The 27,734-nt window shown below is 35.4% G+C and overlaps 1 protein-coding gene across 20 annotated transcripts in view; it reads right to left on the bottom strand.

Moving 5' to 3' along the window:
* The window catches only part of BAZ2B (bromodomain adjacent to zinc finger domain 2B), a 472,255-nt gene that overhangs the window by 123,813 nt on the left and 320,708 nt on the right, over positions 1-27,734 (bottom strand). For 19 of the 20 annotated variants that reach the window (XM_058300804.1, XM_058300822.1, XM_058300811.1 and 16 more), the window contains one exon: positions 12,133-12,279. In XM_058300804.1, the coding sequence (XP_058156787.1) occupies positions 12,133-12,277 (145 nt within the window). In that variant the 5' untranslated portion in view covers positions 12,278-12,279. Of the gene's footprint in view, positions 1-4,365; positions 4,422-12,132; positions 12,280-27,734 lie in introns of those variants that run through there. The other variant, XM_058300819.2, reaches the window with a different exon arrangement.

Here is a 27,734-nt window from a genome sequence, read left to right as displayed (position 1 = left end):
GCCATTTAACTAAAGAAAAGAAATCACTTGCCTTTTTAAAAATTTTCACCTAAGGTGTCATTGAACTGAAAAACCAGCTCTTATTAGGGAGTACATGTAGCTCAGTGTTTGATTACCAGCTGCCTATGTACTGGGTTCAATCCCTAGCATCTTCTTAAAAAAAAAAAAAAGGTCCCAAATATACTTAAAAGGTAAAGGAAAAAACATGACGAACTAAGGGAAATCTGGAAAAGGATAGATGAACACAAAGAAAATATCGAGATGGAAATTATGGTAAGGAACCAGTCAGACCTGAGGACCACAGTAACAGAAATTCAACAGTCCCTAGAGAGGTTCCCCAGCAAATTGGACCTGGCATAACAATCAGAGAACTTCAAGATAACAAATTGAAATTGTGTATTACAAGGAGCAGAAAGAAGAAAGAATGAAAAAAGGTGAACAGAGCCTGAGGTACCGGTGCAACACCATCAAGAATACCAATACACACATGTAATTTAGATTCTGCCAATCAGATGTATTTTACAAGAATTAAGAAGTGATGGGACATGACTCCCAGGGATAAGCCTCCTTGGCACTGAGGGATTACTACCAAGCACTGGCTGGTGATACAACTGGAAAAAGACCTTGAATGAAAGGGGGAAATGGTAAAGACAAATAAGTTTATATGGCTAAGAGACTTCAAAATGAGTAGGAGGACATCCCAGAGGTAATGCTTATGCATGTCTCAGTAGGATCTCACAGACAGCCAAAGTAGATTCTACCCCAAAGAGTGAGGCTCCTCAGGGCTACAGACACTCAGGTCCTATGGTCATGGCAGATAGCTCCAGAGTTTGGTGCCTTGCCAGTGGGCCCTACTTTGGAGTTTGTGCTCCCGAGTGTGACAGAATTAGACTCAGATGTGACTTCTAAACACATGACTCTTCTGTCCCTTTTATTGAGTCTATAGCTGGTACTGGGGTTGATAGGAGTATGTCCAAGAGACTTGAATTTCTGAGCTGTCCATGTGCCAGCTGGGCCCTGAGCCTCAGTGGAGTTGCAACACCAACTCTCCAGTTCATTGGACTCACCCAGGACAATGAACAAGGAGGTGAGGATGGACAACCACCACACCTAGGAACCAAGAAGCCTACAATTGAAAGCAAGAGCATCCCATCCATCAGCCATATTGGATCAAAGTCCCCTCTCAATTACAGGTGGAGTGGGCATCACCATTCCAGAGTCCTCAGGATTGTGGAATAAAATATGGACTAGAGTGGACTTAGTGGCATTCTACTATATATAGACTTATTGTGATTCTAGCAATGGAAGAAATTATATCATTGATGTGGAGATAGTGACCACTGGAGTTCGTGAAGGCAGGGAAAGGGAAAAAGAGGTATAATATGGGAGCATTTTCGGGACTTGGAATTGTCCTGAATAACACTGCAAAGGCAGATACAGGACATTATATATCCTGCCATAACCCACAGAATGGAGTGGGAGAGAGTGTAAACTACAATGTAAACTATAATCCATGCTGTGTGGCAATGCTCCAAAATGTGTTCAATTCAGTAAATGTACCACACTAAGGAAAGAAGTTATTAATGTAGGAAAAGTGGGAGGTGGGGAGTGGGGCATATGGGAATCCCCTATATATACATATATTTTTTAAAAGATTTATTTTTTATTTATTTCCCATCCCCCACCCCGTTGTCTGCTCTGTGTCCATTTGCTGTGTGTTCTTCTGTGTCTGCTTGGATTCTTGTCAGAGGCACCTGGAATCTATGTCTCGTTTTTGTTACGTCATCTTGCTGTGTCAGCTCTCTGTGCATGTGGCACCATACCTGCTCAGGGCGGCTCTCCTCACTGGGTGCACTCTTTGCGCAAGGGGTTCACCTATGAGGGGGACACCCCTATGTGGCAAGGCACTCCTTGCGTGCATCAGCACTGCGAGTGGGCCAACTCATCACATGGGTCAGAAGGTCCTGGGTTTGAACCCTGGACCTCCCAAGTGATAGGTGGATGCTCTATCTGTTGAGCCAAATCCACTTCCCCCACAATGTAACATTTTATGTAATCTAAATATCTCTTAAAAATTAAAAAAAAAAAAAAAAAAGTGAGTTAAGCTAGGTAACTGGAAAAGACATGAGGCATTCTCATTTCTGATGAAGATCTAGCAGAAGGCACAGAACAGCCCTGGAGTCAGTTCTGTCCATAGTTACTGATCACTGTTTTGCAGCTAAGGTGGTATGCTCATACAGATAGCAGGTGGAATAGTTGTGTCCTGAATGAAACAGAGGTAGTTTCTTTGACAGGCCAATTCTTCAGTATTGCTCTGAAATCATTCATGAGGGCCAGCGGCCACCCTTCAATAGATTTATAAGTATCTAATTTCTCAAATTAAACCTTTCTACTTAAAATACCTGTAGTAGTTTATACTATCACTAGCTTAACTCTCACTGATATATCAACCAGCATATCAAACAGATGATAGTCCAAAAACCAAAAAGCCAATTCAGTCTGTCATAACTGGCTTGATACCTGAAAACCAAGCATTCTTCAAATTAATATTACTGAGAGGTAAGTGAAATCTTAAAAATATATGCATAGACTTGGAGGTAAAGAAGGGTTTCTTAAACAAAAACAAAGAACCTAACAATTAATTAAAATATTGAAACACTTGAATACAATAAAATTGGAAGTTTTATTCATCAAAAGACAAATATAGAATAAAAAAAGACACATTCCAGGTTGGAAAAAGATATCTGTTACACATATAATTGAAAAAAGGACCAGCATCCAATATATAAAAAGAACACCTATAAATCTATAAGAAAAGAAATACAACTCCTTAGAAATATGCACCAAAGTCCTAAAGAGACATTGCAAAAAAGAAATCCAAAAGAATAATAAAACTTATAAAAAGGAAAGCATTGTAATTAAACAGTACATTAAACCATCACTGACAAAAATCAAAAAGTTTGATAATACCAAGCATTAGCCACGATGATAAGCAACAGGAATTCTAATACATAGCTGGTGGGCAATTAAATTCGAACTACAAGTAAAGTTGAAGACATCTTCAGAAATGTAGGCTTATATATATCAAGACTCATATATAGTAATGTTCACAATAGGATTATTTGTATTGAGCAAAAAATGGAAATAACTCAAACACTGATCACCAGTAGCCTGGATAAATAATGTAATCTATATTCCATTCAAATGCAACATGAGAAAGATAACTTTGCCTTTTACCCTTACAACTTATTTTTATTCCTTATTTCTTATTACTTTACCATGTCACCCAAGTCAGGTCAGGGCTTCTCTCCCTTACTCTCTCACTAAATAGTCCCCTGCCCAAATTCAGTCACTATTTTCCATAACAATCTACTCTGTAAATATATCTAGAATCTTGTTTCTTTCTCCATCCACAATGCTTCCTTAACTGGACACTCATCATTTCTCGCCTGCATAAATATAACCACCCCCACTGAAAATTGGTGTTCCATATGCTGCTAGAGCTTTAATTTTGAAAGAAGTCTAATTATATGAAACCCTTTCTTTCGGATAAAGTATGAATAATTAAAATGGATACATTAGTAAGCACCAACTATATGGCAGGTATATCATTTATCCTTATAACGATGCAAAGTGATTATGGCACCTATTTTATAGATGATGCAGTTGACGTTCAGAAAGAATTAAGTTAACCAATTCAATTAGCTAACAGTGGACAAGCCAAGATTCTAGCTTAGGGCCCTTCAACTGCAAAGATCTTGCTTTTCTTTCTTTACACTATGCTGCCTCACCTCCTAAGCATGGCACATGATGTTCTCAATGATCTGACCTTGTCCTACTCAGCTTAACCTCCTGTCCCTCTATGCCACTTAATTATAGCAGATATTGCCTAACCATTCTCCCTTTCTTCCTTACTAATGGAACCCCTATTTATTCAGTATGGCAATACGCCAAGTCAAAAACTATTCTTCGTAGCCTCCAATAAAGCTGAAGTTACCACTCACACAGCTCTGGTGAAAAGGATCTAGTTGGAAATCTGTGGGTGTAACTTCTGGGAAAACTCTCTGAAAGGGGTCAAAATCAGTTGGCACATAATTTCTGCCTTTCTTCCCTTCTCCTTCCTTCTTGGAAGAAAGTGTTAAAGGTGGATAAGCCTTCTTACCTGAATACAATATGCACATGAGCATAAAAGCCCAATACTTCTGAAGACAAAATGTAAAATCAGAGGAAGTCTAGGTCTGTGATAGTATTATCCACCCCAAGACTGCCTCTCTCTGGACTGCCTATTTATACAACCATCCATAGGTTAGTGTAGGTGCTCTGTATTCTTATTCATAGGCAATCGCTGTCATAACTGATACATACCCTAAGTTGAGGCCTTATTGATCAATTTGCAATTCCCTCAAAATACCATCATCTAGCACATTTCTGCAGAGGAAGGTGGCCTGCAATTAATGGAAAAGGAAATCATCAAATTTATATGAAAAAGTAAGGAGACCCAAATAGCCAAAACCATCTAGAAAAATAAAAATGAAGTTGGAGGAAGGACTCAAATTTAACCAATTTAAAAACTTATTCCAATGCAACAGTAATCAAAACAGCACAGTATGGGCACAAGGACAGACGTACAGACCAATAATTGAGAGTTAATAAATGGATGAAAGACCTATTTATAGGAGCCAGAACTATAAATTCCTAGAAGAAAACATAAGGAGCATCTTCAAGACCTTGTACTAGGCAATGGTTTCTTAGACTTTTTCACCCAAGGAACAAGCAACAGAGGAAAAAATAGATATATGGGACCTTATCAAAATCTAAAAGTTTTGCATATCAAATGACTTTTTTTGTGAAAATAAAAAGAAAACTACAGATTGGGAGACAATATTTGGAATCTACGTATCTGATAAAGGTAATATTCAGAATAAACAATTCAATTAATAAATGGACAAAAGACTTGAGAAGATATTTCTCCAAAGAAGATACAGACAAAAGCATATGAAAAGATGTTCAACATCATTAGCCATTAGGGAAATGCAAGTCAAAACCAGAATAAGATACAATTTCACACCCAATAAAATGACTACTATAAAAAAGTCCAGAAGATAAGTATTAGAGGAAATGTGTAGAAATAAGAACACTCATTCATTTTGATGGGAATGTAAAACTGTACTTTTTGTAGAAAAGTTTGGTGGCGCCTTAGAAAGTTATGTATACATACACCAAATGACCTGGGAATCTCATTTTTTAGTATATATTGAAAATAATTGATGGCAGGAACTTGAACAGATATTTATACACTGATATTCATGGTGGCATTATTCACAGTTATGAAAAGATGGAAACTATCAAAGTGTCCATCAACCAATGAGCTGATAAAATGTAGCATACACATACAATGGATTTTTGTTCAGCCATAAAAGAATGAAGTGCTGACACATGTGACAACATGGATGAACCTTGAAGACACTGTGTTGAGTGAAATCAGCTAGATACTGAAGGAAAATAGAGTACACTCTTACTGATATGAAAGAATTGGAATAAGCGAATTAATAGTCATTAACTGCAATACAAGTTACAAGGCCCTAGGGGTGGGGACAGGGAATGGGAGTTAATGCTTAAATTGTACAGGATTTCTATTTGGGTTGATGAAAAGTTTTGGTAATGGATGGTGGTGATGGTAGCACAACATTGTGAATATAATTAACACAATGAATTATATATTTGGATGTAGTTAAAGGGAGAAATCTTAAGTTGTATATATGTTATTAGAATAAAAATCTAAAAAACATGCATAGAACTGTACATCACAAATAGTGCACATTAATGTAATCTGGCCTGTAGCTAATAGCATAGTTATACCAATATTCTTTCATCAATTATAATGAATGTATTACATGAATGCAAGTTGTCATGATAAGGGGAGTAAAAAGGGAACTTTTCATTTTCTGCATGATTTTTCTGTAAACCTATAACTTTTATAATTAAAAATATTATATAAACAATTTTAAGAAATCCATACGTAAAAGTTTCTTTAATTTTTAAAAGAAAAGTAGATATATTCCAGCTTTAACCAGAGAAGTTTCAAACAATTCATCTGTTTTTTATATGCAACATTTGTATAAACTATTGTTTGAAGAGTTGTATCTCTAACACAGACTGAATAAAACTAGTCTATGGCACAGATTAACAAACATTGTTCCAATCCTTCCCAGGCAAAGGTGGCTGAGGAGACTTAAAGTCACTATGCTTCCATGGAACTATGCGGTCAGTTCAAGGGCTGCATTTGCTGTGAAAGTCAAGAAAGTGTAGCTTTGGGGAGCCAGGGAAGAAGTTCTTGTTCTTGCTGATTCTCTACCCATTGTGGGTCCCAGGCCTTATTTTGGCAAAAGACTGACTTGGGAAACTGCTCTCTGAGGTACCCTCTTCCAGAATTTGCCCTAAAAAAAGCAGTCTTGAGATGAAAATGAAAGCAATTTTAAAACTATTGTGAGAAGTGGACTTGACCCAATGGATACGGTGTCCGCCTACCACATGGGAGGTCTGCGGTTCAAACCCCAGGCCTCCATGACCCGTGTGGAGCTGGCCCATGCGCAGTGCTGATGCACACAAGGAGTGCTGTGACACGCAGGGGAGTCCCTGACATAGGGGAGACCCACACGCAAAGAGTGTGCCCCGTAAGGAGAGCCGCCCAGCATGAAAGAAAGTGCAGCCTGCCCAAGAATGGCGCCGCACACAAGGAGAGCTGACATGAGATAACACAATAAAAAGAAACACAGATTCCCTGTGCTGCTGGTAAGGATAGAAGCGGTCACAGAACATACAGCAAATGGACACAGAGAGTAAACAACTGGGCGGGGGAGGGGAGAGAAATAAATTTAAAAAACAAACCAAAAAACTATTGAGGTAGAGTGATGTCATCAACATGGTGACTTAAGACATCCTCTGGAAAAGCATGCAGATTACTGAGCCACTCACAGTGAGTCAGAACCCCACATATATCCAAGCATAGGGACCCAAGTCTTCAGAGACCCAGTGTGGAACATAAGTCACAGAGGAGTGCTACGTACAAAAGGGCCCCCAGAGAAAACAAAAAAGAGAGAGAATGCAGCAGAACAGTTGCCAAGATGTGTGTACATTCAGTCCAGTTGCTGGACCACCTAAAAACAAAATGGACATCTCTAGATTGACCCACCTTTCTGTATTGAACCCATCTGTGTTCCTGGGATGGATTACCTTAATGTGGAAGAAAATGGAGGTGGAAAAACCTAAGGAGAAAACTGACTTGCTGTAAGAGAGGATTAGTCCCAGAAATGGAAAGAGAGGCACTAAGAGAGGAGGAGAATTTAAACCAATATAGGAGCTGGGGATAAAATTCTGCACAAAAACAAAAGAAAAGATCAAGATTCCTAGAGAAGGGAAAGAGGAAAGGGAGCTTTCTCCTGAAGGAGAAACAATTGCACAGGGAGTGCAATCTTAAAAAAATTGTACTGCATATCCAGGGTTAAGAAATAAATGAAGAGGCACTGAGAAAATCTGAAGCGTTAAGCACAAACTATTCTAAGGTCCAAAGGTTGGCCCAAGCATGAAAGAAGAGCCTTAACACAAAGGCAATCAACAAAAAAACCCTCATCAAGAGACAGAAACAGACCCTCAGAGTTAATACAACACAATAACAAGAAGCCCAGATATCAGCATAAAGTATCAAGCCATATTAAGAAACAGGAAAATATGGCTCAATCAAGGGAACAAATTAAAACTTCAGAGAGGACACTGGATTTGGAAAAACTAATCAATGAAGTTCAAACATTCTCTTAAAGCTATTCAAGAAGATGAAGGAAAATATGGAAAAAGAGCTAAAGGATATTAAGAAGACAATGTATGAGCCTAAAGAAAAAACTTAGTTACAAAAGAAACATAATAGAAATTATGGGGATGTAAGGCACAATAATGAAGATTAAAATACACTAAAGGCATAAAAGAGCAGATATGAACAATTTGTGAACTAGAAGACAGGACAATAAACCATAGAGTCATAAGAAAAGATAGAGAAATAAACAGAGAACATTGAGAGCAGTGTCTTAGGGATTTGAGTAACAGCATGAAGCACATAAAATACACATCATGGGTGTCCCAGAAAGAGGAAAAAAGAGTAAAGGGGTAAAAAAAATTTTTTTGAGGAAATAATGGCCAAAAATTTCTGAACTCTTGTGAAAGACATAAACATCCAAAAAGTACAACATACTTCCCCAACAAATAAGCCCTAATAAACCTATACCAAGACACATACTAATAAGAATTCCATATGCAAAAGATTAAGAGAGAATTCTCAAGGCAACAAGAGAAAAGAAGTTCATCACATACAAGAGAGCCTAAATAAGACTAAGTGTTGATTTCTCTTCAGAAACCATGGAGGCAAGAAGGCAGTGCTATGATATATTTAAGGTACTGAAACAAAAAAACTGACAGCCCCAAATTCTTTATCTGGCAAAACTATCCTTCCAAAATGAGGGAATTTAAAATATTCACATACACACACACACACACACACACACACACACACACAAATAGAAACTGAGAGATCTTGTCAAAAAAAGGCAGGGTCTAGGAGAATTACTAAAGGGAGTTCTACAGGTTGAAATGAAAAGACAGGAAAGTATGGTTTGGAGCAGTGTGAAGAAATGAAGTTTATAAGTAAAGGTAACTAAGAGAGTAAATGCAAAACTCCACAGAACTGTATCTCAATCTACAACTCTACTCTTCAATTCATATAAAGATCAGAATAAGACCTGAACAAGAAAAAGGCAAATTTCCTTACAATGGACAAGCAAAATATAAAGTTACACTGTGGGATAAAAGCAACATATGGGGGGGGGGGGTGGGCGGGTAAACAAAGGGATATGGAGTAGAGAACATGTATACTATTGAAGCTAAGCTGGTATCTTTTCAAATTAGTAATTTACATCTGTAGATTGTATAATTCAAACCCCACAGTAACCACAAAGAAAGTATTTTTAAAATATCCAGAAAGAAAAATGAGAAATGGATCAGTCAGATATATCACAAAAGATCAACTATACAGAAAAGGAGCTTGCAATAAAAGGAAAGAGCTCAAATCGAAAACTTCACTGCACACTTGGAAGAACTAGAAAAAGAAGAGCAAGCTAAACCCAAAGCAAACCAAAGGAGAGAATAAAAAAGATTAGAGCAGAAATAAATGAAATAGACAAAAAAATAAATGAGATCATTAACAAAACCAAAATTTGGTTCTATAAAAAGATAAAGAAAACTGACAAACCTTTAGCTAGATTGAGAAAGAAAAAAAGAGAGAAGATGCAAATAAATAAAATCAGAAATGAGAGGGCAGGCATTACTACCGACCCTACTGAGATTAAAAAAGGTCATAAGTGGATACTATAAACATCCGTATGCCAAACAAATTAGGCAACCTAGATGAAATGGAAAAATTCCTAGAAACATACAACCTACACAGACTCTAGAAGAAACAGTAGATCTCAACAGACAATTACAGCCCAGTACCAGATGGCTTCACAGGTGCATTCTACCCATCATTCCAAGAAGAATTAATATCAATACTACTCAAACTCTTCCAAAAAAGTAAACAGGAAGGAATATTATCCATCTCATTTTATAAGATCAACATAATCCCAATACTAATGCCAGATAAAGATACCACAAGAAAAGAACATTTCAGACAAATTTCCCTTATGAACATATTTGCAAAAATCCTCAACAAAATCCTAACAAATCTAACCCAACAGCACATTAAAGGAATTTTACACCATGACCAAGTGGATTTTATCCCAGGTATGTAAGGGTGGGGTTCAACATAGGAATATCAATTAATGTAATACACAATATTAACAAAATGGGAAAAACACATGATCACAAAACTGACACAGTAAAGGCATTTGACAAAATCTAGCATCCTTTCTTGTTAAAAAAAACTTAGAAAAATAGGAACAGACTAACTTCTTCAATATGATAAAGGGCATATATGACAAATGGACACCTAACATCACAGAATAGTACAGAATGACCATAAGACCTGGAAATTCCACCTCCAGGTAAATAGTCAAAAGAATTGAAATAAGGGACTTAAATATTTTCACACCACTATTCATAGGGCTTTATTCACAATTCCAATGAGGAAGCAACTCGTGTTCATCTACTAATGAATGGATAAACAAATTATGTTATAAACGTATAATGGAATATGATTCATCTCTAAAAGGAATGAAGTTCTGATACATGTGACATCATGGATGAACCCTGAAGACATCATGTTGACTGAAACAAATCAGACGCAAAAGGACAAATATTATATGATATCACTAATATTAAATAATTAGAATAAACAAACCTATAGAGTAAGAATCAAGAACATAGGTTACCTGGAGATGGGGTGTGGATAGAGAACATGGAATTAACGTTTAAAATGTATAGAGTTCCTATTTGGAATAATGGAAATATTTTGGTGTTGATGGCAGCACAATATTTTGAATGTAATTAATAGCATTGAAATATGTATCTGAATGTGTTTAAAAGGGGAAATGTTATGTTGTACATATGGTAATAGAATAAAATGTTTTTAAAAGTCCATGAAGCTGTACCACACCAAAAGTGAACCCTAAGTTAAACCAAGGACTATAGTTAATAGTACAATTATAAAAATGTGCTTTCATAAATTGTAACAAATGTACTACACCAATGCAAGGTATTAATAATAGGTAGGTATATGGGAATCCTGTATTTTATGCATGATTGTTCTGTAAACCCACAATTTTTCTAGTAAAAACTAAAAAAGAAAAGATTGTATAGGGTACAGGAGAGGAGGGTTTATATTGATTTTATAAATAAATGACCATATTTTAGTTATTTTGAAATTACTAAGAATATTTTAGAAAGTTGTTCTATGATAATACAATGCCAAATGATATGATTTTGGAGGGTGGAGCTGGCTCAAGCAGTTGAGCTCCTGTCTCCCACATGAGAGGTACTGGGTTTGGTTCCAAGTGCCTCCTGAAAAAAACAAAAAAATGAGCAACAAGCAAAACAAACAGAAAAACCAACTCAGGGAAGCTGATGTAGCTCAGTGATTCAGTGCTGGCTTCCCACATATGAGCTCCTGGGTTCAGTCCCTGGTCCCTAGTACCTCAAAAAAAAAAAAAAAAAAAAAAAAAAAAGACATGATTTCATTATTGATTGTCTCAAAAACCCAAATAATTGACTAAATGTAAATGTATAATTGAAAATTTGCTAGGGTATTTTCTAAACACATATCCATATTCACGCATTTTGTTTACACAAAATTATAAATCTAATTTTGAGAAAGTGAAATAGTTTTACTATTTATAAACATATGAAATAATCTGTAAGTTTTTAAAAAATCAAGGTTCAAAGCTTTCTAGAGCTAAGGGAATGAGTTAATTAAATTTCCATGTTAAAAAAAAAAAGGATGTATTTTATCAAACCTGTCTAAAAGGGCAAGGAGTGATTTTGAGGGTAATTAAAAATATCTGTTACATTATGAATGAAAATTGAGGATATTTTCACTTCTGAAACAAAGCTTTCTTTTTAGCAATATAAACATTGTTCACATCAAACTACAAGTCAGAGAAAATTCTTTTAATGTAGTCTTTTAAAACATTTTCCATCAAGTAAACTTTCCGCCTTCATATATATCTGTGTACTGTGGTATTTAAAGTTTGGTGAACATAATATCAAATATTAGAAGCAAATTCAGGGCAAAGGGCCCAAAGCATTGGTATCTAATTTAACAACCAAAGCCATCTTTATTTATTTACTCCCTCTTGGGCCTATTGTTTTAAAAGGCTTCACATTTATAAATTTATTAATTAAAATGGTCAAACAATAAGATGAAAATAAAACTCCCAAAGAAAGCTTCTATTAGAGTAAGCATGGAATAACCTGTACTATACCAGTGTACTGATTAAATCCAGAAAAAGCAAAGAGAATAGATGTTTAACCTAGACTTTGCTTAACAGGTCAAGAAAGGCAATGAGAACATTTTACTCAGAGTTCAATTAAAACTATGAATGCAAATTATTAAGAGGATGGTATTCTAAAATTGGGTTAATAAAGGATATTCACCACATGAGTTGATTGTAGAGCTAAGTGAAGTTGCTCCAGTGGAAAGGCTGCCTTTTGAAACAGGTGTAGTCACAGAAGGTGTAGAGGATGAAGTTAGTGTAGTAGAGGAGGCTGTTGATGATGGTAACCGTTCTCCAGACTCCATATCTATGAAAGGGTACCAAAAAAAAAGGTTAATTCTCAGATTAATGGAGTTCTTTAAAGAAACAAACCATTTAAAATAAGTCAAACATTTTGGTATACTATTTTAAAATATGAAATACAATTAGAAATATATGTTCTTCAAAAGATAAAATACGGAGCAGATAAAAACAAAAAACAATAAAATTAAAAGTATCAAATATATTAAATAAATTTAATGTTAAACATACCAAGTCCTTCCTAATAGACTTGCAATATTTTCTTATAACAAAAAAAGTTAATTGGTATGGGAAGCTCCAGAAATCAGTCCCTCCCCCAAAACAAAGATTAAAGTACCAGGAATTGTCTGAGTCAACTATTTTGAAACTCTGGCATTTGGTAGAACACTGTAGTGAAGCATCTAGTGACAAGAGAGAGTAAGAGACAGATAAATATTGGTGATTTCCACATTCTATACAGCAGCTAATATCTACCTTTCCCCAACTGTGTGGAAGGCAGAAGTCCAGGGTCCTGGTATAGCTAGCTGGTGCCAGAGTGGGCTATAAGAAACTAGTTCTCCAAAATCTGGGAGTGTGTTGTCTGATCAGAGATCACTGTGTTTGATCAGCTACTTCAGAAAGTTGGGTGGCTGGCTCTGATGGTAATAGCCATTGTTCTAATGCCCATTATGCAAAAGCAGCAGGCAAGTCTTAAAGAGGAAGCACCCTTAACCCCCTCTCTTTTCTCTTTTAGTTTCCTATTTGGGAGCAAAAATGGTTTGGAAAAGTCAGAGACTGATACCTCTAGCCTCAACAACAGTACCAAAACAACAATCCAAGAGGAGTGAGAGAACTAGATTTTCAGATATATAACAACATAATACTCAGAATGTCCAGTTCTCAACAAAAAATTACAAAACATAAAAGAAATAGGAAAGTCAAAACAACAATCCAAGAGGAGTGAGAGAACTAGATTTTCAGATATATAACAACATAATACTCAGAATGTCCAGTTCTCAACAAAAAATTACAAAACATAAAAGAAATAGGAAAGTCAAAACAACAATCCAAGAGGAGTGAGAGAACTAGATTTTCAGATATATAACAACATAATACTCAGAATGTCCAGTTCTCAACAAAAAATTACAAAACATAAAAGAAATAGGAAAGTATGGCCCATTAAAAGGAAAATATAAAAGGATTTGCCAGAAATGATCTTTGAGAAAACTCATACACTGGACCTATTCGTCAAAGACTTTAAATCAACTGTCTCAATATGTTCAATGAGGTAAAGGAATCCATATACAAAGAACTACAGGAAATGAGGAAAACATTGTGTGAATAAAACAATGAGATGGAAATTACAAAAAGGAAACAAACAGAATTTTTGGAGCTGCATAGTACAGAAATTGAAATGAAAACTCATTACATGAATTCAACAGCAGATTTAAAAAAGGTAGAAGAAAGGATCAGTGAACTTGACAACCAGACAATTGATAAAATGTGAAGGGCAGAAAGAAAAAATAATGAAGAAAAGTGAACAGAGCTTGTGAGAGTGATGGAATACCACCAAGCACTGTTGGAGTTCGAGATGGACAGGAGAAAGGGCAAAAAAGCATTTGAAGAAATAATGGTTGAAAACTTTCCAATGTGACAAATGACATGAACATATACATCCAGGAAACTCAATGAATTCTAAGCAGTATAGACTCTAAAAGATCTATCCCAAACATAAAATGAAGTTGTCAAAATTCAAAGACAAAGAGAGGATTGTACCTGAAGTGAGAGAGAAGCAACTTGTCACATACAAGGGAACCCCCATAAGACTAACAGTGAATTTAGCAATAGAAACCATGGGGACCAGAATGACAGAATCATTTCTAAAAATCTTTATTAATTTGTTTAGATATTGTGGGTGCAATCATGCACTACTTTTATTGCAATAGTTTACGTTGATATAAAAATCCAGAAGATAAATTTCATGCTCATTTTAATATTCTATGCATACACTGATCCCACAATTAATCAAGGATAATTGTGAAGTTTTCAGTTGCTCTAAGGAGTACACAATCTACTAGAAGAAACAAACTAAAAGATACTGCTACCTATAAATAACCTTATGATATGTCACAAGTAAACTCTTGCCATATAAATAATCTAATTAAAAAGAGATTTCTGGGGCGGCGGACTTGGCCCAGTGGTTAGGGTGTCCGTCTACCACATGGGAGGTCCGCGGTTCAAACCCTGGGCCTCCTTGACCCGTGTGGAGCTGGCCCATGTGCAGTGCTGATGCACGCAAGGAGTGCCCTGCCATGCAGGGGTGTCCCCCGTGTAGGGGAGCCCATGCGCAAGAAGTGCCGCCCAGCACCAAAGAAAGTGCAGCCTGCCCAGGAATGGCGCCACACACACGGAGAGTTGACACAGCAAGATGACGCAACAAAAAGAAACACAGATTTCCGTGCCACTGACAACAACAGAAGCGGACAAAGAAGATGCAGCAAATAGACACAGAGAACAGACAAGCGGGTTGGGGGGGAAAGGGGAGAGAAATAAATAAATAAATAAATCTTTTTAAAAAATGAGAGAGAGATTTCTGAATAGAATTTCTGTATGGAATTTTGGCATGTCTGTAGAACTCACATAATTACTGTACATTTCTAAGAAATATGATTTGATTTCATTTTAAAATATTGACTACACTAATAAAAAGGTTTAAAATAAGGTGTGTAGATGATTTTTCTCATTAGATAAATATGGTAAAGTCAATGTTAGGTTGACCAATGGCAGCATTAGTAAAACCATTTCAATGCGTTTTCTAATCATATAAAATTCAGAAACTTCTCTTCATATTCTGGTACTACTGTCAATCATCACCACAGATGATGATACAGCTATGATGTGACTGTCTATATTCTTACAGAAACTTTCTTTTTCTTACTCAGAGTTCATCATGGGAAAGGCACAGCTGGTAATGATTGGTGCATGGAACTAATGTTTAAGGGCAAATTTTAGGTCAAACCATAACTAATGAACTTTGAGATATGTAGCTGGCTAATGACAAGCCCATTGCTGCCACCTTTCTTTATGAGCTATTTTCACCATGTCTTATTTCATAAATACCAAAAATGGTGATTCTTTACCAGAATAGTTGATAGAAAAAGACTACTTTTTTTCTTTACAGCTGGTGAACTTATTGTCCCAAAGAATTCTAAAACGTACTATTTAAATGCCTTATCATTATTATTTTTTAAATGGACATTTAAAAATTTGCTTTTTTTTCTATTTCTTTAGTAGAGAAGTTGTGGGTTTATGGAACAGTCATGCATAAAATACAGAATTCCCATATACCACTCCACCACCACCAACTTGCATTGGTGTGGAACAATTGAAACAACTGATGCTAGCACATTTCTATAATTGTACTATTAGTTAAAATCCATGGTTTAACATAGGGTTCACAGTTGTATAATGTAGTGTAGTTCCATGGATTTTAAAAAAAAATTTATTCTGTTACCACATATACAATCTGACATTCCCCTTTTAATCATATTCAGATATATTGTTTCAGTGCTATTAATTGCATTCACAATATCGTGCTGCTATCAAGACTATCTATTACCAAAACATTTCCATCATTCAAAACAGGAACCCTGTACATTTTAAGCCTCAAATTCCCATTCCCTATCTCTACCACATGCTCTGGTAACCTAAATTCTAGATTCTGATTCTGTAAGCTTTCTTATCTAATTCAAATCAGTGAGATCATATAATATTTATCTTTTTGGGTCTGGCTTATTTCACTCTATATGGAAACTTCAAGGATCATCCATGTTGTTGCATGTATCAGGACTTTGTTAATTTTTAAAGATAAATAATATTCCATTGTATGTATACACTATATTTTATTTATCCATTCACTAGTTGATGAATGTATGATTTGCTTCCATCTTTTGACAACTGTGAATAATGCTCTTAGAACACTGGTGTGCAAATATTTGTCTTGCGTCCCTGCTTTCAATTCTTTTGGGTATATACCTAGTAGTGGGATTGTTGGGTTGTATGGTAGTTCTACACTTAGCTTTCTTTTTTTAAAAAAAAATATATATATTTAAAGATACTTAGATTACATAAATGTTACATAAAAAATATAGGGAATTCCCACCCATATGCCCCACTCCCTAGCCCTCCCACATTAACAGCATCCTTCATTAGTGTGGTACATTCCTTACAATTGATGAATACATTTTGGAGCATTGCCACTAAGCATGGATTATTTTTTACATTGTAGTTTACACTCTCTCCCACATAATTTTGTAGGTTATGGCAAGACATACAATGGCCTGTATCTGTCACTGCAATGTCATTCAAGACAATTCCCAAGTCCTGAACATGCCCCCATATTATACCTGTTTTTCCCTCTCCCTACCCTCAGAACCTCCAGTGGCCACTGCATCAACATCAATGACACAAGTTCTTCCATTGCTAGAATCACAACAAATCTATAGTAGAATACCAGTAAGTCTATTTTAGTCCACAGTTCATTCCCCAATCCTGAGAATTCTGGGATGGTGATGCCCATTCTACCACTAATTGAAAGGGGTCTTCAATCCTTTAGGGCAGATGGATATGGGACCACCCCACCTGCAGTTATAGACTCTATTCTCAGAGATGGTCATTGTCCACCACCATCTCCCTGCTGTTGTCCTGGGTGAGACCAAAGAACAGGAAAGTAGATGTTGCAACTCCACTGAGATGCAGAGCCCAGCTGGCACATGGACAGCACAAAGATTCAAGTCTCTTGGATGTACACCTATCAGCTCTAGTACTAACTATAAATTGAAGTAGAAGGGGCAGAAGAGCCATGTGCAGGGAAACAACAATTGAGTCCAACTCTGTTATTTGGGGAGCATAAACTCTGAAGCAGGACCCACTGGCAGGGCAACTAACCACTAAGCTGTCTGCCCCGCCTATAGTGTCTGGATGTCTCCAGAGTCCTCAGGAGCCCTGCTATTTGAGTAGTATTTAGTTTGGCAATCAATGATATCCTGCTAAGACATGCGTAAGTGTAACCTCTGGAACAACCTCCCTGACTCACTTTGAAGTCTGTTACCCATATAAACTCATTTGTCTTTACCTTTTCCCCCTTTTGGTCAACGTCTCTTTCCAATTACTTTGCTAGCTGGTGCTTGGGAGCAATCCCTTGGTGCCAGGGAGGCTCATCCCTGGGAGTTATGTCCCACACTGAGGGGAAGGCAATGCATTTATATGCTGAGTTTGGCTTAGAGAGAAGCCACATTTGAGCACTTACTTAGCTTTCTGAGGAACTGCTTAACTGTTTCTACAGCTGCTGCACCAGTTTTACACTGCCACCAGCAGTGAATGAGTATCCCTGTTTCTCTGCATTCTTTCCAATGCTTGTTATTTTCAGTTGTTTAAAATAATAGCCATTCTAATGGGAATGAAATGATATCTCATTGTGGTTTTGATTTGCATTTCCCTGATGGCTAATGATGCTAAACATCTTCTCATGTGCTTTCTGGCCATTTGTATATTTTCTTTAAAGAAATGTCTTCTCAAGTTATTTGCCCATTTTTAAATTGGGTTATCTTTTTTTTGTTGTTGTTAAGTTGAAGGATTTCTTTATATATTCTGGATATTAATCCTTTATAGGACATGTGGTTTCCAATTGTATAAGTTGTCATTTTATTTTCATGATTAAAGTCCTTTGAAGAATAAAAGATTTTATTTTGATGAGGACTCTATTTTTCCTTTTGTTGCTTGTGCTTTGGATAAAAAGTCTAAGAAACCATGGCCTAACACGTGTCTGAAGATGCTTTCTTATATTTTCTTTGATCTATTTTGAGATGATTTTTATATATGGTATGATGTGGGGGTCCTTCTTTCTTTTTGCAAGTGAGAGATTCAGTTTTCCAGTGCCATTTGTTGAAGTGACTATTCTATCCCAATTGAGTGGACTTCGCCACCCTGTAAAAAACCAGTTAGCCATAAATGTGAGGGTTGAGTTCTGAGTTCTCAATTCTATTCTATTGGTCTGTATGCCTGTCTTTGTGCAGTACCTTGTTGTTTTACTTACTGTGGCTTTGTAATAAGTTTTAAGATTGGGAAGTGTGAGTCTTCCAACTTCATTCTTTTCTTTCAAGATGGTTTAACTTATTCAGGACCCCTTACCCTATCAAATAAATTTGATGATTGGCTTTTCCATTTCTGCCACAAAGGTTGTTTGAATTTTTATTAGGATAGGATCTATAAATTGCTTTGAATTAATACTGATATCTTAATGATATTTAGCCTCCCAATTCATGAACAGGGAATGTCCTTCCATTTATTTAGGTCTTTAATTTCTTTTACCAATGTTTTGTAGTTTTCTGTGTACAAGTCCTTTACAAACTTGGTTAGATTTATTCCTAGATAGTTGATGGTTTTAGTTGCTATTACAAATGGAATTTTTCTTGATTTCTTCTTCCAACTGTTCCTTGCTTGTATATAAAAACACTACTGATTTTGGGGTGATTTTCTATCCCACCACTTTGATGAATTCATTTGTTAGCTCTAGGCAAGAGGTATCACTAGAGACATTTTTAACACCCTCCTCCAACCTCCACCCACTAGGGAACATTTAGCCATATCTGGAGACATTTTTGTTTGTTACAATGAGAAAGTGCTACTATAATTGAGTTAGTAGAGGCCAGAAATGCTGTAATAAGTGCTATTACACACAGAACAGTCCATACAACAGAGAGTTATCTGGCCCAAAACGTTAATAGTGACAAAGTGGGGAAACGCTGATCTAAATATATAAAAAACTATATGACTGGAATTTAATTGATCAAAATTCTCTTTTAAATAATTCTACATAACTATAATAAAATGATGATTCAAGCTGATTTTAATAACCCAAAACAACTGCAATAAAATGCAATAAAATTTGCATATCTTTTGTGTCAGCATCTATCTAGAATCTACCATTTTATGTTTTGTTCTAATTGTTTAAAAACTGGTCATTTGGGGAAGCAGACGTGGCTTAAGACTGATAGAGTATCCATCTACCATATGGAGGGTCCAGGGTTCAATTCCCAGGACCTCCTGACCAGTGTGGTAAGCTGGTCCATGTGCAGTGCTGCAGTGCGCAAGGAGTGCCATGCCATGCAGGGGCGCCCCTGCATAGGGGTGGCCCCACACGCAAGAAGTGCACCCCATAAGGAAAGCCACCCCACATGAAAAAAGTGAAGCCCGCCCAGGAGTGGCGCCATACACATGGAGAGCTGATGCAGCAAGATGATGTAACAAAAAAGAAACACAGTTTCCCAGTGCTGCCAGATAATGCAAGGGGATGCAGAAGAACACACAGCGAATGGACACAAAGAGCAGACAAGTGGGGCAAGGGGAGAGAAATAAATAAAATAAGTCTTAAAAAACAAAAACAAAGACGAAAACCCTGATCATTTGTGCTAGGCAATTAACACAGATCATAATGCTCACTTATGTTGAGTATTATAAAATTTACTGTATTTTTTATGATGGTATTTACCTATAAAATTCTCAAGAACAGACAAAAATCAGAATTTATGAAAACAGCAGGCCACAAATGTCTCCTTTCATGATGACTTTATGTTGTCCAAAAAGATTTAAAGGTCAGTTGTTAATGAAAATACTGCTCAAATCTATGTGTGCCAAATATTCCATTTTGTGTATTATGTTGTTTATGAACACTGACAGCTTGTAAGTATAACCTGATCAGGTGTGAATAGGGAGGGGCAAGATATGTTGGCTAGAAATGTAAACATGATCAGCTCCCTGTGTTTCAGTTGTACAAATCCTTTAACAATGACAGTTTAACTACAGAATAAACTAAAGATTCAGAAAGCACACATAAAAATAGAATTAGATATTTTTCCTGGAAGGTGCTTTCTTAAACAGTGTCTTTATCTGTGCTAACCATATCCAAAGTTCTTTCCTTACTTTTCCTTTTCAATGTAATCTCAAAATGATATACAGTATCAGGAAGAATATCAGGAAATAGTCACTATGCTGCTTCTTTCAGTTTTGTAGGAACACTTAACAGTAGGCTTTAGATGTCCATTACTTTCTAAAAATTCTAACTAAGACTTTTATATAACTATTTCTATAGATAACTTCCAGGCAACTGAACATTTGGACAAATATTACTTCAAGACATTAAGAGTTAATGCTTATATTGTACAGAGTTTCTATTTGGGGTAAGGGAATAGTTTTGATAATGGACGGTGTGATGGTTGCACAACACTGTGAACATAATTAACAGCACGGAATTATGTATCCAAATATTATTAAAGTGGAAATTTTAGATTGTATATGTTATTGGAATTTAAAAAAAATTAGGACTGCACAGCACAAACAATGAACCTTAATGTAAACTATGGCCTACAGTTAACAGTACAATTATAATAAAAATGTTCTTTCATCAATTGTAACAAATGTACCACAATAATGCAAGGTGTTAATATTATAATAGAGTGGTATATGGAAACTCTATATTTTACACATGATTTCTCTGTAAACATACTTCTCTATAATAATAATAATAATAATAATAATAATAAAAGACATCAAGTAGCAAGCAAAAACAAACATCACGTTAAAAAAAAAAGTTCCATTAAGGGACTTTGGGAAAAAGGAGATAAAGCAGAGTAGCAGACAAAATTATTCTTTGAATATATTGGTAAGAAAATGATTCTATTTACAAGATTTTATTTACATTTTCTGGAACACAGTTATTTCAAGGCATTACATACAGTATACAGTGGTTCGAAATATGAATACATGAAGTGGAGCCATTTCTTTTACGTCATTTGACACATTTCAACATATCACATTTAACCAACAATCATACTACTAAACAGAAGCCGTCTGGTAATCAGGAGCTTGGTGTACCAGCCAGTGCTCTGGAGCAAGTTTCTAACATCTCTAAATACTAGTTTCCTTATCTGGAAAATGATGTAATGGAATTAAATTAACTCTCAAATCTCTAACAGAGTTTTATCACTTTGATTTAAAAAAAACAAACCAAACCAAAGCAAACCAAATCAAACCAAAAATAACCCTTCTCACTGCACCAAAATATTCAACAATTTAATTCCATTTTTTCTTTATTTTCCATTCTACTGCCCTTAACCAAATTTCTCTAATTAAAGTACAGATTTCTGTTAAATCTTTTTTAAAAATCACTCTTTTCTTATTTATACCTCAAGAGATATGATGATAAGAAAATCATCCAAGAATAGAGCACTGGTTTTTATACTGCTCAGTAAATAACCAGTCAGGGAGTATCCTTTCCCATTCAAAAATTAAATATTCCTTTACAATGAGATATTCATGGAAAAAAGGTTATTCTAAGACATATGAAAAAGAAAAGAATATTATGGGAAGATTTAAGCAAGATTTAATATGGATAGATCACCTAAACCCACAGGTATAATCTATGAATCTAAATATTGCCTAGCTTTAGATATTTCTAATTTTAGAAGGATAAAAAGAGAGACAATGCATGGTTAACCAGTCCATTCACAAACACAAGGAGTCCCAAGAACATGCAAAAAGACCAAAAGCTTTGCTTAACCAAGAAACATAATTAAAATTAGTTAAACTATTTAAGACATTTCTGGATAGCAACTGAGGCTGATGCATAAGAGTCTGAGTACATCTAGTTAATTAAGGTAATAAAAAGAAGAGATATAGTCTTATGCCTATATGCTTATAGAATATGTCTGAAAAAATACATAAGAAACTGGTAAAGAGGCAGAGGGGCTGGGGATTGGAATTTGAGATGGGAGAATTACTTATCATTGTCTATCTTTTTGTACTACTTGAAAGGTTTACCATGTGCTTGCATTAACGATAGTAAACAAATCAATAAAAAACAAAGATTTCTAAAGATTTGGTATTGTTAAGAATTATCATTCAAAATGCTCTGCATAGTTGAAAGATGACTTTAAGAGCCTTGGAGGATGGAAAAGAGGGGAAGGCAAAGTCTGTGGCTCTGGTCCATAATTTCCTCTTTTCGCTGTTTTGCATATTGGGATCCGATGTGAGCTTTCGTTTGAATGAAGGGTCCTAATGCTTAAAAAAAGTTTGCAAACCACTGGTATAACGGATATCTGCCTCATCGCAGTTTTTAGTAATATGGTCATCTGTCCAATCTTATTTACTGTGACTTCAAAATCTGAGTTCTTGACTTTAAGTAGGAGGTGCTTTCACTGTTCCCTGGTTTTTAATTCCTAATTTTAAGCCACTGCGCAGTGTATCCACAAATTGAATCTCATTTCTTCCTTTAGGACGTCTTTGTAATTCTGCACTCCAAATACCCAGACCCTGGCAGGCTAAGTCAATCACCTACTTGAAGAGGTGTTAAGTGATACATTTGATCTTTTCTATCCCCTTTTCAATCTCTCCCTTGATGCCTAGTTCTCTCTTTACCTTCATTTGTTTTAAAAGTGGAGAGCAAAAAGAATAGGAACAAAATAAGGTAATTATAAAATAGAATGTTTGGTTAAACACTAATAATTATGAATTTGTAACACTGTTGAAAAACAGTTTTCTTTCCTTTACAAATCTAAAATCTACAGGCATTGCTCCCATCCTCTCCTTCCTTCATATTATAAAGGAATTGCTTTTTAATGGTCTGTGAAGGACCTTTCTTTGTTCTGAATCTTCCCTCAAATGGATTCTTCTGAGTTATCTCTAGTTTTAAACACAACAAAACCTCTCCTTCAACCAATCACCCCCATTTAGATACCTCATTTTTATCTATTTTCATTTTCAACTCAGGTTCTTAAAATAAAAGTGTCTACAAATCTGACTTCCCCTTTTCGACCTACCATTCAGTTTCACTCACTCCAATCTGGCTATCTAAATTTATTTCTATGTGACATGTCATTAACATAACTTTTAGTGCTGGGTCCCAGAACAACAGCAAGGCATAAAAGTTAAGCAAAATCTTATCGAATGTATTTGTGACCCTACCAGAAAGGAAGACTATGAGAAGAATACATAATTCAACCAGAAGATAAATAGAATTGTTGATAAAAGTTGGCAGCAATCTGGTTGAGGGATTGCAAATACAAACTGGATGGAAAAATTTATGTAATGGGATCCTGAAACTGGGAGGCAGGTCATGAGACTAATCCAGATCTATAAAGTGTGGCTTTGAAGTCCCCTATACAGGAATGAGCATGAGCATATCCATCCTGAATGGACCCACCATAACTCAATCCATTACCAAGTTGCCTTCATTTTACTTCGCCAGAAATTTTAAAGCAATCTATTTCCTCTTATCTCCATTGCCATCACCCTGATATACGTTGCCAAAAGTTTTCCTCTAGAGCAGGGGCCAGCAAATCATGGCTTGTGGGCAGGGTACCTTGTTTTTGTAAATAAAGTGTTCTTTGTTTACGTATTCTTTATGGCTGCTTGTGCATTGTAACAGCAGAGCTGAGTAGCTGCAACAGAGACCATAATGCCTACAAAGCCTAAAATATTTACTATCTGATCTTTTAAGAAAAAGTTTGCCTATCCTGGCTCTATACTGTAGACTAGACTACTCCTAAAATTCCTAATTGATCTTGTTTACAAACTTGCCCCAGTTCTATTTTCTCTACTAAAATCCATTTGTAACAGCATAATCTTTGTTAAAAATATAAATTAGATAATATCACTTCCCTCGTTCAGTAATATTGCAGCTACATTTAAAATAAAATATAAAATCATTACAGGCTCCACAATGTTCCTCCTTCTACTCTTCAGCCTCATAGATAGGTGCTCTTTCAATAGCTTGATATTTTTAGCTGAATGCAACACATAAAAGGGGTATAAGTCAAGACTGTGGTGGTTTTCCTTGACATTCTTATCAATAAACTCTAAAAAATATAATTAGGTTAAAAACTAGTTTGAAGGCTAGGATGAGGGAGATACTTAAATGCTGATCCTATTATTTACCCTTTTGAGTTTCTGTTTATACAGATATATTTAATAATCTGGACGAACTTAGAAACACACAAAATTTTCAATGAAACACTCAGTGAAATTATCTAGTTTTATGTTCGGCAATATAAAATTGATAATGACCTAGATAAATTGAAAATATGACAGTATTCCAAGGAATCAGTTCAAATTTGTGTACTGAAAGACAAAAGCACCAAAAATACAAGATTGGGAAAATCACTAAAAAGAAAGAAAACGAAACAAAACAAAACTGAGGAGAGTAAAAGAATATATCAGGAGTTAATAATTTGGCATAATTGTGGGAAAAAACTGAGAATATAACTCTTACCTGATTTTATCTAGGTTCTTGACTATAATGCAGAAATGAATTTCAAGAGCATGTCGGGAGAGTTAGGCCAGTAATTTATTCAGGCAGGGAAGGATGAAAAATGGTAGAAAATAACAGATAAGGGGGTCCCAGGTAGAGAGGAAGGGGTTCAAAAGTGATAAAGCAGGCTGATTTATAGGCTGCAATTTCCCATTATAGATTATAAATCCCCAGGTTTACTTGTGTGGTCACATGGCAGAGGAAAAATGGCGAGAGCGGTGAGCAGAGGGCAAGATGGGTCCATAGGCGAGAGTGCACGAGGGAGAGCTCAGGCCTGGTGCCTGCCTTTTTGAAATATTGACTATCCCACCCCTTTGCTAATGGCAGGGGAGGAGTTCCAGCTGTTTACTGTTTTGATTGCTTATTTCTCCCATCAATCTCCCAGGGGGGCCCAACGATGAAGTCTTTGGGGAATATCTGGGGCTTCTCCTGGCTTCTAGAGGAAGTCTTCTACTGAGGGGCAGAATTTAGGGGAGGGTCTTCCAGCAGCCATCTTGGGGTTACTGATATCTACATGGACTTCTTGCCAGGTTCTAGATCCATTTATTGATTCCCCATCTTACTAGTCTGCTTCATAACTATATATTTGACAGTATCATTACGCTAACAACATCCTAATAACTCTACAACCACTGTCATCACTGCACTATTTGTTAAAAGCCTAGTATTTGTACCAGGCATGGGGTTAATATTTCACTTTATTATTTTAATTATACCAAATAAACTCTAAGTGTATTATTATTATTATCATTAATATTGATTTTCACAGATGAGAAAACATAGAAATGTAAAGATAAATAACTTGCCTTAGTCAAAGTGCTGGAGACAGAAGTCTGGCCTAAATCCTCCTTATAAGATATAATTTTATTATCATCTATATTAATTAGAGAAATATTAATTGTGCTCAGTTTTGGACACTTTGCATTTAATAACTTTAAACAAATAAGGGAAGAGGCAGATTAAATAATGTGAACAATATAAAATATGACAAAATAAATTTTATGAGAGAAAATGAAAGAAAGTTTTTCAGGATAAAAGAATGATGACAATTGTGGTCTTAGGGATATAACTTTTTTAAACAAACAAACAAACAAAACAAAACATCTAAATGTAGTCTCTGATTCAGTCTTATTTCCCTCTCAAACACCTTTAATGAACCAGAAAAAAAAAACTTAACATATAAAACTTAAGAAGGTGGAAAACCCATCAAAACTTGGGAAGAATTTCTACAATCCAACAAATAGTGTGTTGGTTAAATATATTGAAATATTTGTTCAAATGAATATCACATAATCCTTAAAAATCTTATTTTCTAATACCATTCAACACAAGAAAACATTCCTGGAATACTAACTGCAAAATCCACAGTATATAATAAACAGAGTATAATATCCTTTTGTAAACAAAAAGAAGTACAAATATATGAAGATATCTAAAGAAAAAAAAACAACTAAAGGAAATACACCAAAATAGTAACAATGGTTATCTCAGTGATGGGATTATGAGTGACTTTCATTTACATTTTTTGATCTCTTCCAATTCTCTACATTAAGTTACTACACAAAAAACATCCATATTTTTTAAAAAGGAGAAATAATCTGAAAATCTAAATTTGGCACAGGAAGAATTATTGATTACAAGGTGATCAACAATATAATGAGCTATTCTATAACTGTAAACTCTATTCTTGAGAATACTTCAGGGAGTTAACTCACAATCATTTGTCCTCAATGGCTCAAAAGAGATGAATTAGTCACAGACTCTGGAGCTAAATTTCAAGTCATCATTAATCAAAAGAGTCACAAAATAGAAAAGGGTGTAAAGAGAAATATTTTTTTCACTAAAGAACCACATTGAGAACCAGTACTAGGTCAGTATTAGTGATATTGGCCTAGACTGTTTAGTAAACAAAAGGCAACATTCTAGATCAAATTAAGTCATAAAGCCAATTTTGTCTCAGCTATTTTTCCCCTAGTAATGGATGAACAGTTTACTATATCATGGACAGATTTTTAGTTTTTGACTCCCAATATACAGCATAAATGATTTGCTGATTATTGAAGAAGTGATCATGAACAAACTTAAAACAAATGGAAAAATAGAAAAGTCTCACCAGTGAGACAGAAGAACTGATGGAAATTTTTGAACTGGAAAACATGAAACTGAAACAAAAACTCACTAGATGGACTATAATTAACCTAATTCTACATTTTTCTTCTACTTGACCTATTATCTAATGGCTATCCCCATTTTCAGTTTCCTTTCTCTTTCACCAACAATCCTCTGGGAAAATCGTTGTAATGCTAGGCAACTATTTTTCTGCCTCCTCCCCTACATTAACAACAGAATTAAGTCTAAACTTTCTCAGTATTCCCAAACTCAACTAGTCATTATCACCTGGATCCTGCAACACATTTTCCATAATCCTTGGCTTAAATGAAATTTAAGCCATCCTCCCTACAATATCCTTTACACTCTGACCCATATACACAGGTCATATTCTTCCTATTCGTCAAGTCTCAGGTCAAAATGACGCCACATGAAGGTTTACCTGATGCCAAGCTAAAAGCCGTGATTTTCAAACCATTAGCTTTGGCTATTGACAAGTTGGAAGAGTAAGTCAAAGCTCTAAAATCTACAATCTTTTAAAGGCATTTTATGTTTGCCTCATTATCATATTTTATCCTGCACTATAATTATGAAATGATATAAATTCCCCTAACCATCTGTAAGCTTATGGGAGTAAATATCATGTTTGCAGCATCTTATATTTCCCAGGCCTTAGAATAGAGTTGCTTATTAAGTATTTATTGAGTGGAAATGTACATTCATTGTTTATATGCCTTAAATTAATGTATCATATTTAAAAAGAAAACAAAAATGTGGCAAAAAAAACAATGTTATTACAATTAAGTTGTAGAATCCTGATGATGGAGCCAGTATCTAATCAGATCTGTTCAAAACATTCATGAGAAATATTAAAATGTTATTTTAGGACTCTAGTATAGCAATCATAGGTGGTCCTGGAAACACTAGGAAAAGCTTTGAGTTTAAATTATACTAAAATCTCAATATTATAAGCAAAGGAAAAAATACTGACATTTATATGTCATTCATAT

Source organism: Dasypus novemcinctus, chromosome 7 (assembly GCF_030445035.2).
Source record: "Dasypus novemcinctus isolate mDasNov1 chromosome 7, mDasNov1.1.hap2, whole genome shotgun sequence".
In the NCBI taxonomy this organism is placed as follows: Eukaryota; Metazoa; Chordata; class Mammalia; order Cingulata; family Dasypodidae; genus Dasypus; species Dasypus novemcinctus.
Note: the sequence above shows the minus strand (reverse complement) of the source record. Positions and strands in the feature narration are given on the sequence as shown.